This window comes from Poromitra crassiceps (genome assembly GCF_964638095.1).
Source record: "Poromitra crassiceps genome assembly, chromosome: 11".
NCBI lineage: Eukaryota > Metazoa > Chordata > Actinopteri > Beryciformes > Melamphaidae > Poromitra > Poromitra crassiceps.
The window spans coordinates 38,169,142-38,181,174 of record NC_139643.1 but is presented as its reverse complement, the minus strand read 5'-3'; the positions used below and the strand labels follow the sequence as shown (position 1 = coordinate 38,181,174).

The 12,033-nt window shown below is 43.0% G+C and overlaps 2 protein-coding genes across 2 annotated transcripts in view; both read left to right on the top strand.

Moving 5' to 3' along the window:
- Positions 1 to 2,138: 2,138 nt before the first annotated feature.
- Positions 2,139 to 9,523, top strand: LOC310785014 (sodium-dependent neutral amino acid transporter B(0)AT1-like; the record flags this gene model as incomplete). Its single annotated transcript, XM_083646022.1, has 12 exons — positions 2,139 to 2,337; positions 3,181 to 3,321; positions 3,414 to 3,551; positions 4,995 to 5,176; positions 6,093 to 6,203; positions 6,964 to 7,076; positions 7,168 to 7,296; positions 7,525 to 7,687; positions 8,002 to 8,206; positions 8,291 to 8,450; positions 9,023 to 9,185; positions 9,317 to 9,523. The coding sequence occupies 12 exons, from the start codon at positions 2,139 to 2,141 to the stop codon at positions 9,521 to 9,523; spliced, it is 1,911 nt and encodes a 636-aa protein (XP_083502148.1).
- Positions 9,524 to 11,603: 2,080 nt separating this feature from the next.
- Positions 11,604 to 12,033, top strand: part of LOC310785013 (sodium-dependent neutral amino acid transporter B(0)AT1-like) — a gene marked incomplete at both ends in the record, with an annotated part of 46,591 nt that continues 46,161 nt past the window's right edge. The window contains one exon of the mRNA XM_083646021.1: positions 11,604 to 11,802. Within this exon, the coding sequence (XP_083502147.1) occupies positions 11,604 to 11,802 (199 nt within the window). The remainder of the gene's footprint in view (positions 11,803 to 12,033) is intronic.

Sequence of the window (12,033 nt, the reverse complement as noted above, 5' to 3'; positions counted from 1 at the left end):
TCGATCGATCTATCTATCTATCGTATATAATTATATGTTTTGTGGATGGACATTATCAGCTCTCTAAAAGCTGCAAATAGAGAACGCAAGTTTCATCTATGTAGTCTAAAGCTGTTCCATATAAAGTGATCTTCATGGGCATTGTCATGCTCTAGCATTATACTTAGTGGAGCTGAATATTGGTGTGAATCTCTTATTTCTACTAAAAAAGAGGCAAGTGCAATAAAATACAACACTTATTTATTTGTATTGCTTTAATTTTTTTTTTTGATTAAATGCATTAATTTAAGTAATTTAAGCTTTTAAGATTGTTACCACATTTTCTGCAAGGCAGTGGCAACAAAATGAGATATTTGTGATATTTGTGGTGTTTACAGTTTAAAAGAAACGGCATTATCTTTGTTATCTTTTGTTAAAAGCTGAATAAACTGCTATATTACGTGACCCTGCCTTGACAACTTTCAGCATATGTGCTATTGGAAGGACATATTAAATATTTTGAAGCAACTTCTTCCACATGTCCAAATGTAACCACAGACATGCTATGTTACCTTAAGTTTTTGTGGTGAACATATCTTGTTTTGCAATTTGTGAAGAATGATACACACACACACACACACACACACACACACACACACACACACTCACGCACACGCACCCCCCCCCCCCCCCCCCCCCCCCTGTCTTTATTATTTATTTTTCCTCCAAGTGAAATGTTTTATGGTCACTCACGATTCAATAGGTCACTGCATCCAGCCTTAAAACTCGGTAAGGTTTTTTGAAATGTCTATGGGGAAAATGAATGGGAAACTCACTTCCGGGGCAAGAAATGTCACATGACTGTTGAGATCTATTGTACTTGGCCAATTCCCCCTGCTGTGCTGCTCCACCCCCTCTGCAGATCTGGGGAGAGCCGTAGTCATGGCCACCGGCAGGGTGTAGCGCATGGGCAGACCACGCTATTCCCCCAGTTCCCTTCCCCCCGAACAGGTGCTCCGACCGACCAGAGGAGGCACTAGTGCAGTGATCAGGCCACATACCCTTAATCTGGCTTCCCACCCGCAGACACAGCCAATTGTGCCTGTATGGACGACCGACCAAGTCGGACGTAACACGGGGGCTCGAATCTACCGCTGCACTACTGCCCCCTTCTGGACATCCTTGAAATCATCCTTGCAATGGCCCCCATAGATTGCCAGCCAATAAAATCGTCCATATACATGAGTCCTTTGTTGGTTAATAATTGTATTAGGAAGGAACACTGATAAGATTTATAAGCAGTTTTTAAACCATGACAGTGCAGGTGAAACTGTTCCTCTGCGGGGGACTTGAACATATTACATCAATTTGATTTGATCAATTCAAAACTGATTTGGAATTTGGAGACAACCATGCCTTCAGATGTAGAATAAAGTTATATGACTGTACATCCCTATGTATTACACAGGGATGTAAAACAATTATTTTCTCAAGGACTGGAAAAAGGCTTGGCCTGAGAGATAAGATAAGGCCCAATGGGAAATGCACTGCCCGTGACTGTAGTAGTCGTTTATCCTCTTTTGGTCTGTGACAAGCTGTTGTGACGGTCATCAATGCAGTCTTATTACTGTCCTGTGAGAGGTGGTGCAGTAACCTTTCCGCACAACAAGCACCTACCATCCAGCTATGAGAATATCACCATTTAGCATATTTTATTTCTTGTGTCACTTGGTCTGTTGTCAAGTTGTCCATCAGAGAGGTATGGCTATCTATCTCCAAAGGGGTCATGAAGTCATCATTAATACTAGACTCACTGTGTGAGGGGGGAGGGGGGTGTCAGTGGCGGCACTTCACCTGATGTATTAACCATTATCACGAAGGTTGCACCTTTTCCTGTTTAAACTAGCTGACAATACATAATATCTCACAGACTGATGGAGCTACAGATAACTCCAGCTGAGGTGCCAAAGTTCAGCATAAATGCCTTTTCATGCCCCTTGAAAAAACATGTTACGTGTAAAGGACTCCTAGTGGTAATCAGTCGCTATCACGGAGGACTGTGTATGAGGAAGGATACGGCCATTTAGCCTACTGACACTGGGAGACTTGACAGCTAAATATTACTTTCCTGCATAGAGAGAAGTTTACAAGGAGCCGCGATGAAACTGAAGTTTCCCAACCCTGGGCTGGATGACCGGATCCCCTCCCATGAGGACCTGGACAGGATGGAGAAGGAGGAGGCCGGGGACAGGCCCAAGTGGGACAACAAAGCCCAGTATCTGCTCACCTGCGTGGGCTTCTGTGTGGGACTCGGCAACGTCTGGAGATTCCCTTACCTGTGTCAAAGCCATGGAGGAGGTAGGGTGGGATGGCAGAGGTGTACAAGGTCCCAGTTACCAAGTCCTAAAGACTACAACTAAAGTGGTGACTGAGATAAATCATTAAATAGATACACATTTGGATTAAAGGAGATGTTAAAGGAGAACTTCACTGAAAAACAAAATTGAACACAGATCAACTTGAACTCAAACCAACTCTCAATAACTGCCAAACTAAATGAATGACAGCAAAACTGTTCAGCTTAGATACTGTATGTGTCATGTGCAAAATAAATCAGCATTGTTTTTCATTGAAGTTCTCCTTTCAAGTCAATCAGTAATTTATGTTTAAAAGGTGATATTTTACTAGACAGCAGAGATACATTACCTGTGGCCACCCATGTGCAGATGGAGACTATCTTGCCACTGAGCAGTAGTTGTGATTTCAACATTGTTATTATACTTTTTATACGTACAGTAGGCTATAGCCCAGTTTTAGACCCAGCAGTAAATGCATTATGATGTAAATATTTAAACAATGCATAAGCAACTGTAAATAACAAAAAGAGAAGTCCTTATATACAAGATCATGCTTTATTTTTTGTCATACACTCCAGAAGACATAGACATACATTTAACCCTATGTAGCATATGTCTTTCAAATGCAACATCAATGGGTTATGACCACGAAATGGCATAATTTAGTATTTACTGGATAATAAAACATAGCTAAGTTGTTACTGTTTATGGATGTTTTTATGGGAGCCGTTTTTGTTAATTGCATCAGTTGTTAAAGATTCCATTTCTATTCACTAAAGTGACAATGAAAATGAATCATCATTCAGTAGTTTACTCGGTTTACATCCCAATCTTGCACTTCCAGGAGCCTTTATGATCCCATTCCTTATCCTGCTGGTTCTGGAGGGAATCCCACTGTTGCACCTGGAGTTCGCTATCGGCCAGCGCCTCAGGAAGGGCAGCGTGGGGGTGTGGAGGTCAATCAATCCTTACCTGACTGGTGTCGGTGGGTAAAAGCATGAAAAAACTGATGAGGAAATGTCCTTGTCTTATAAAAAAGTAATTGGCCATGTGACTAATGGTCCTTTTCTGTAACAGGTATTGCATCCATGCTGACGTCGTTCTTGGTGGGCATGTACTACAATACCATCATGGCCTGGATCATGTGGTATCTCTTCAACTCCTTCCAGGATCCCCTGCCTTGGAGTCAGTGCCCTCTCAATGCCAACAGGACAGGTATGCCCTCAAATGTCACAGATAACAGTCAGAGGTACTGCTTTTCACTGTGGTTTTGAACAGTACCTCTGACTGTTAGTCAGAGGTACTGTTCGACAGTGAAAAGCAGTGTGTATTTATGTTTGGTTACAGCTTGACAAAATCATCCAACCTTATAGGCAAAACCAACTGATCTACCCTTTCTGTAGCCCACATACATTTCACACAGATTTCATAAGCTTTCAAGGTAACACTTAAAATAAGGGTACATTACAGTAAATTAACTAAAGCATATAGTAATTATATAATGGTGTTCATGTCAATTATGGTATTGTGGTTGGGTTGAGGCATAAAGTCACTCAGGTTAAGGTTAGAGCAAGCGTATATGGTCAAGGCTGTTAGTTAAAGGGACAGCTCACCCTAAAATCCAAAATACACATTTGTTCTCTTACCTGTAGTGCTATTGATCCATCTAGATCAGGGGAGCTCAACCTTTTGTAATTCAAGGCCCACTTCTGATTGTTAAAACATTTCCGAGGACCACCTTCAGAAATAAATGATAGGCTATCATTCTGATATCTTGATGTGAGCAGCAGGCACGTACACACATAGACATCAAAGGGGGCTTGAGCCCCTGCCTTTTTTTCAGTCTGTAAAAAGTGCCCTTTCCTGACCATGAATGGAGCATTTCTAATGGTGCTTTTTATGGAAATTGCCCTTTCCATGCCGTCACTGAAGGCAGCATTCAAAGAGAAATGCCTTTTCCGAGCTCTCTTGGTCTTGAATGCACCATTTCTAATAGGCCTCTGCATGGACCAGTGTTTTTCTAAGCCGCCCCTGAAGGCAGCAGCCCAAAAAGCGCACGTGGCTTGCCCATTGACTGTTGAGAGTGAGACGGCCTGTCCGCGCCCACTCCAGCAGTGCGCACTCTGGCACATGCACACTGAACGACAGCAGCACAGGCGCACACTGACAGATATATCAGTCAACGTGAATCAGGTATGTATGTTTGTCAAAACAAAGAATTATACAGAGAGCCACCCCCCCCCCCCCACACACACACACACACATTTCAGTTTCATGTTGAAATTTCGGCGGTGCAGACAGGCATGCAGCAGCCTGTAATGTCGTTTTACACCCCGCCAGCCCCGAGATGTTGAGATCAAATTGCCTGAAATTTCTGCGCCGAAGTGCCCTTTTAAGAATTTGAGCCCCTGCCCCTCTAATGTTTTCTGCACGTCTCTGGTGAGCAGTCATCCACGGCCCACTAAGCCACTCTGAGGCCCACCGGTGGTTGAGAAACACTGAGATCATTTTGTGTTAGTTGTCTAAGTTTTGGAGATATCAGCCGTAGAGCCCTATTACAGGACCCCGCCTGCGATCACAGAACTAGAGTTACCATGCGTAACAGCTGTAGTAAAAGCAGGGGTTACCGTTACACTGTCTGTCTATTGCCCCCTCCAGGTCTGGTGGCAGAGTGTGCCAGGAGCACCACAGTAGACTATTTCTGGTACAGAGAGACTCTGAACACTTCAGCAGCCATCGATGATGGCGGAGGTCTACAGTGGTGGATGGTGATGGCCCTGGTGTCTGCCTGGGCTATGCTCTATGTCTGCTGCATCCGGGGCATCGAGACCACTGGCAAGGTCTGAAAGTCAAATTCCGATTCAGGATAATTTCATGTGGGAATGATTCCATCTTGCTCATTGCGTGTGCCTGCGTGTGTTAGGACAGCCCGTTCTCACTCCAACGGCGTCCTATATTGCCGCTCTGTCATGCACCTTGTGTGTCGGATATTAACGAGCACGGGACACAGCCTGTTAAAAAGCACTCTGCACCTGTTGGGGTCAGATCAGGCAACAAGGTCAAGTTACACCGTTTGGCTGGAGCTGGTCTTCCAAGGGGAAAAGACCCTCTCCCTCTCCCTGGTTATGGTTTGAGGCTTTTTTGTCCGTATTTTTCATCCAAAATTGTTGCACGTTTTAAAATAAATACGACTTCATGATGTGTCACTCACGTTTACACGGTCACTCAGAAACTTTCATCCGTCATTAAAGTTTTCGGAACAGGTTTAATTTTCTGCGTTTTTCGGATCAGTCAATAGCCTTTTACGAGCTGACTGACCCATCTGTGTTTTCGTGTGACGGATCTCTTTGGGGATCTCCAGGGGAAGGCCTGAGGGAGACCGGAGAGTCTCCGATACCCCCCACGACTTCCCCTGGAGAGCCTAACCCTAAGCCCCCCACCATATTCAAACCCTAACCCCAACCAAGTGGCTACCAGTGCCTAACCCTAACCCCCCCCCCCTCATGCCTATCCCTAAAGACTCACTACCCAATGCCTAAACACAACCTGTAGAGCCCCATGGCATAACTTGACCGACCTTTGCCAACAGGTGCACAATGCTTGTTTAACGGTCTGCCCGTGGGCTTGCGCACAAGGGTACCGTGCTCGGTAAGATCCGACGCACAAGGTGCATGACAGAGCGGCGATATTGGTCGGAATTAGAATGTGTTGGTTAGGAACACCATACTGTATCACCTATACTCTCTCATTCCTCAGGCTGTGTACATCACCTCCACTCTGCCATACTTGGTCCTCACCATCTTCCTCATCAGAGGACTGACTCTCAAAGGCTCCGTGGATGGAATCATATTCCTTTTCACACCAGATGTAAGCACTGATGTTACAACCAACCAAATTATGTAAATTAAAATAATAATGCATGACAATTTCAGAGAAGTAAATGCCAGTTTTGCTACTCTCTAGCTCTGATAGTAACACAATTAGTGATTCAACCTAGTTAGCATGAACAGTGTTTCCCAAACTATGGGTCGGGACCCAATTTGGGTCGCGGACCCGTGGGGGGTGGGTCGCCAACTGGTCGTCATGGCAACTGATTGCCGTACGTTTTCTGTGAGTTTGGGTCCCAGGGAGACACAACATTTATCTTTTGGGTCCCAAGATGAAAAAGTTTGGGAACCCCTGCCATAGGGCATGACAAGCAAAAAAGAGCGACACCTACATAAACTCAAACTCAACAGAAAATCACAGTAGCCTACCGGCCACACTGTTTGATAGATACAGTGATGTCTAGGAAGTGTAGAAACACAGCACACAATCACCAGCAGGCACCAAAGCAATACAAATAAAAAGGTCACAAATCAAATTATTTTACATTTTATTAGCATTATTGTTTTATCATGTTAAAGCCAGCAGTGATCAGGGAAGCATTTGGTCACATGATTAAAGTAACCATGCGCCTGTAGTTTGAGGTCTCAAAACAGGTGGCAGGCAGTTTGTTTAGATTATAAGCTATGCATGAAAATGGATTGTCAGGAACATTGGAGGTGAGGTATCAATGTCAGTTTTAAAGGACACAAATATTACAAGAAGAGTTTTATTGTGAATGCATTTTTCTATTCTCTTTCAGGTGGATGAGTTGATGAACCCAACGACATGGCTGGATGCAGGTGCCCAGGTTTTCTACTCCTTTTCTTTGGCCTTCGGAGGTCTCATCTCCTTCTCCAGCTACAACTCTGTTCAGTAAGCAACTGCCTCATCTATAAGCTCACAGTGGAAGCTCCTCTTAAGATCTTCTCCTCATTTGATTTCCATTCATAATCTTCTCTTACAGCAACAACTGTGAGCAGGATGCAGTTATCATCTCTATCATCAATGGCTTCACCTCGGTCTACTCTGCAACGGTTATTTACTCCATCATCGGCTTCAGGGCCACAGAGAAATTTGACGACTGCGTGGGAGAGTGAGTCTCGAATTACTCTATTAAGTGATCAGTTAGGCAAGTCAGATATCACCGAATCAAATTTTGAATATCGAATTATTGCAGAAATTTAGTTGAAATTCCAGTGGAAGTTTGGTTTGGTGGCAAAATGATAAACATGTCATATGATGGCAAATGAAGCATTTATATCAGATAAGTATTATTGTTGTTAGTCTCAGGTTGATCTCACCTCCATGTCCTTTTCTGCAGCAACATCTTGAAGCTGACAGATGCCTTCAACTACCCAGAAAACAGCATTACACCGGAGAACTACAAGGAGGCTCTGAACTACATCAATCAGACCATCACCAACCAAGGAATCATTCAAGGATTGGACATCCAGCCATGTGAGATGCAGACTTTCCTCAGTCAGGTGTGTTACAATGCAGATAGCTTATGTATTGTCAGTAATTCATCTATCAATGGATATATATATATATATATATATATATATATATATATATATATATATATATATATATATATATATATATATATATATATATATATATATACATATGTGTGTGTGTGTGTGTGTGTGTGTGTGTGTGTGTTTTGTGTGTGTATTTTAGAAATGTCTTTAGAGCTGATCAAATAACAGATTTATCACAGATCATGAGATCACAACATCAGCAGAAGGACTTGAAGAGAGACGAACATTGAAATATTTGGTGTTTTCTCAACCAGGGTGTGGAGGGAACAGGACTGGCCTTCATTGTGTTCACGGAGGCCATCATCAAAATGCCTGTTTCTCCTCTCTGGGCCGTCCTCTTCTTCGTCATGCTCTTCTGTCTGGGCCTCTCCACTATGTTTGGCAACATCGAGGGAGTGGTGGTTCCTTTGCAGGACCTCAATCTTCTGCCCAAAAGATGGCCCAAAGAGGTCTTCACTGGTAATTGACTTGGCTTGGCGTCAAATCTCGACGAGCAATCTAGATCTAGAGATGGAAGTGTAACCGCTTTGCATTTCCTTTCAGGTCTGACGTGCTTCATCTCTTTGGCCTTCGGCCTCATATTTGCCCTGCGCTCTGGAAGCTACTGGCTAGCTCTTTTTGACAGTTTTTCTGGCTCTATTCCCCTCCTGGTCATCGCGTTCTGTGAAATGATGGCTGTTATCTATCTCTACGGTGTAGACAGGTGAGTCCAGTGCAGCATCAAGAAGCAAACATACCGTAACACCCACACAGACTACCTCATGAGACTGATGAAAGTGTTTTTAGACTGCTTCATGAATGCTATCGATAGCCTGGTAAACCAGCCGGTCACGTGAACTCACATTTCATTTAGCTCTACCAGACCGTCTGGCCTCAAGCTTTCACCTAGTCTTTGCAGTGGGCGGAAGTTGGGCGGGTGTACTTGCCTTGACAGGCAACTCCTTCAGCCAATCACACAGGGGAGAATGGCGAAAACTCCGCTGTTGGATACTTGACGTGGAGGCGGACAGGCACAGAGGCAGCCATTACTGTTTTGCCAGCGGCGTTCCTGATTGGCCGGTTACGATGTCAACTACGAGGCGGGTCGCTGATTGGCTAGTATGATTTGCAGTTTCTGCATTTCTGCAAACACCCTCCTGAGGCCAGACAGTCTGGTAGAACGAAATGAAATGAGTTCACGTGACCAGCTGGTTTACCACGCTATGCTATCACTTTGAGCAGGTGTGATACAGACAGTTGACACCCCACATCTCCCTCTCGCTGCCTCCCCAACAGGTTCAATGAGGACATTGAGTTTATGATCGGCCACAAGCCCAATATTTTCTGGCAGGTGACATGGAGGGTGGTCAGCCCACTTATCATGGCAGTCATCTTTGTTTTCTACTTTGTAACTCAAGTCACCAAGAAGCTCACCTACCTGGTCTGGGACCAGGAAGCGGTAAGTGTTGTTATTGTTATTGCGAAAATATTTACGATTAAAATGTAAGTTTCAATATCAGAAACTGTTCAGTGCTTTGATGTATTTTCCTCAATTGTCCCCCCCCCCCCCCCCCCCCCCCCGGGTTGTAGGAGGAGTTCCCCGCCCTGGTAGCGCGCGAATATCCACCCTGGATCTACGTCATCATCTTCATCCTGGCTGGAATCCCTTGTTTGTCCATCCCAGGATTCGCCCTCTTCAAACTCATCCAGAACAAATGCTGCAAGAAAGAGTACAAGGAAGACACAGTCATGACTATTGATGGCAAATTACAAATGAGCGAAAAAATGAAGATCTAAATATCTACACATACATCTACATATATTGTCCTTGGATACTTACTGCAAAGATGAGCAAAGATGCGTCTTTTAGCGTTGTGTGTTTTCAGCTTATTGCTATTTTCTTCCTCCTGCACATGCATAGAAGAACACACCCAGGTATTGATGAATTCAGTGAGTTAAATCAAAGCTGCTATTATTTGAACTCACTGTTTTTTTACAAAGTTTTTTGTTATCTCTGAAAAATTATTCGATATTATTATAAAATTATTATTTTTGTATATCATGTGAGAATTGTTGAAGAGGGTAATTGATAAGACGTAATAATAATGTAATATAGTGTTGTGTTTTTGAAGAGTCAAGTGTATTTTGTTTATTGACATTGTCAGTTTATTATATTCCTGTGCTAAATATACAGTTATGATGAAAAAGTTTGATTTTCTGTAAATAATCTAGAATATTGCAGCTTTTTTAAACAATAAATTAATGTCAAACATACATGTCAGTTTCTTATCAATTTCTTACTATGCTAAATAATAATTATATTCAGCGTCAGTTTTTTTAGGCATGGCTTGGCATGGTTTTTGTAATACATTTGTAGGTTTTTACAACTTCATTAATAACTATTCCAGAGATTTATTGTTTTATAGAACAGTGTCCTGTCTAGTGTCACATATACAATAGGCTATTATGTCATAAACCTTTAGACAGGTTCTGCTGAGTTAATTATTTTGTTAATAATGATCTCTCACAGGTTCAAAATGAAGAGCTTAGTTACTATTCTGGTATGAAAATAAAACTTGACCCTTGACCCTATAGCCTACTGTAAGCTGAGAGTTGAGAGACTCTAACCAGTACACATTTTTTGTCTGCATAGAGCTGTCTTCTCTGCTTCTCTCTCTCTTGTCAGTAGTACACTCTCTTTTTTGGGGATTGAATCTTATAAGAGTTTCGGTGAGTATCTGGTACTTCTGCTAACTTTTGTTCTCCAGTCATCTACTACCTGCTCATCTACCTACCACACTATATTTTCCCATCCCTGTTGTACTGTAACATCAGCTCATAGGCCGCGTAGAGCTTACGTACCCAATGAACACTGGTGGTCCTGAGGGGGGGTGGGGGAGTCCCATTTCTCCAGGGACCACTATACCACTGTCTTCCACCCTTGCAGATCGCCCCTCCATCGCTACATGGGCTCGAAAGTTGCTCATCCCGGTCGCGACTCTTCTCGTCCCTGGCGCCACAATATTGGAACGAGCTCCCCCTCCCTGTCAGGACAGGCGAATCACTGCTCATCTTTCGGCGGAGACTAAAAACACACCTTTTCAGGCTACACCTGGGCCTAACATCCTTCTTCCCCTTCTTTAAAATAAATAAATAAATCCAATATTACTTTGTCCTTCTCAAACTATACTTTCTACAAAATGTGCTAATGCTTTAGAACAGTCTTAGCTGACGTGTTGCACAATTGATTTCACTACTGTTGACAAAATGTGATATTGTAAGTCACTTTGGATAAAAGCGTCTAATGACGCAATGTAATGTAATGTAATGTAATGCCTTGCAACACTGAATTTTCAACTCTAGTAATGAAATGAGACAGTCATGTTTTTAATATTGATATATAATGTATTCTAATTGTTATCCATGCCTAAAAAACTACCAAAGCAGTATAAGTACCAAACCATCTACGTATCTTCAAGAAATTAGCATCTCCAGTGATTAAACGTAATCATTTTGTTTTAAAGTGTTGCATATCTTCCAGGCTGGACAGGAAGTACTCTACTGCCTGTTTAAATGGCTGTTGAACGGTATAGTGAAAAGGCAAAAGTACGGCTGGACAGGAAGTACTCTACTGCCTGTTTAAATGGCTGTTGAACGGTGTAGTGAAAAGGCGAAAGTACAAGAGGGGCATGGGTTAACTTGAGCACAACAGAAAAGATCATAAAATTGTGTCAACATGGCTGATTGCCACTGAACAGGCATAGATACATAAACACTAATCAGTCACTAATACTACAGTGGCAGAGACTTTGACTTGCAAGTAGGCTACAGTACAGTGGCACTTCTTTGCTTTTGGGCAGATGTGGAACAAGACACCATGAGACTGGTACTCCCTAACCCAGGACTGGAAGCCCGGATCCCCTCCCATGAGGAGCTGGAGAAGATGGAGGAGGAGGAGGCTGGGGACAGGCCCAAGTGGGATAACAAAGCCCAGTACATCCTCACCTGTGTGGGCTTCTGCATCGGACTTGGCAACGTCTGGAGGTTCCCTTACCTGTGTCAAAGCCATGGAGGAGGTACGCTGAGATGGAGAGTAAAGGGACTTCTGTGGTGAAGCTGTCAAACAACTGTCAGTCGCTTAGTGATTGTTTGAAATCCTTGACAAATTATGTATCTGTAATGGTATTTCTAACTCATATAAGACAACATTTCTATAGGGACTTATAGTACATTAGCTGTGCATTTGTATAGGCTTCTAAAATGTATTTGGAAGTGTCACAAAAGACAAATGCTGTATTATGTGTCTT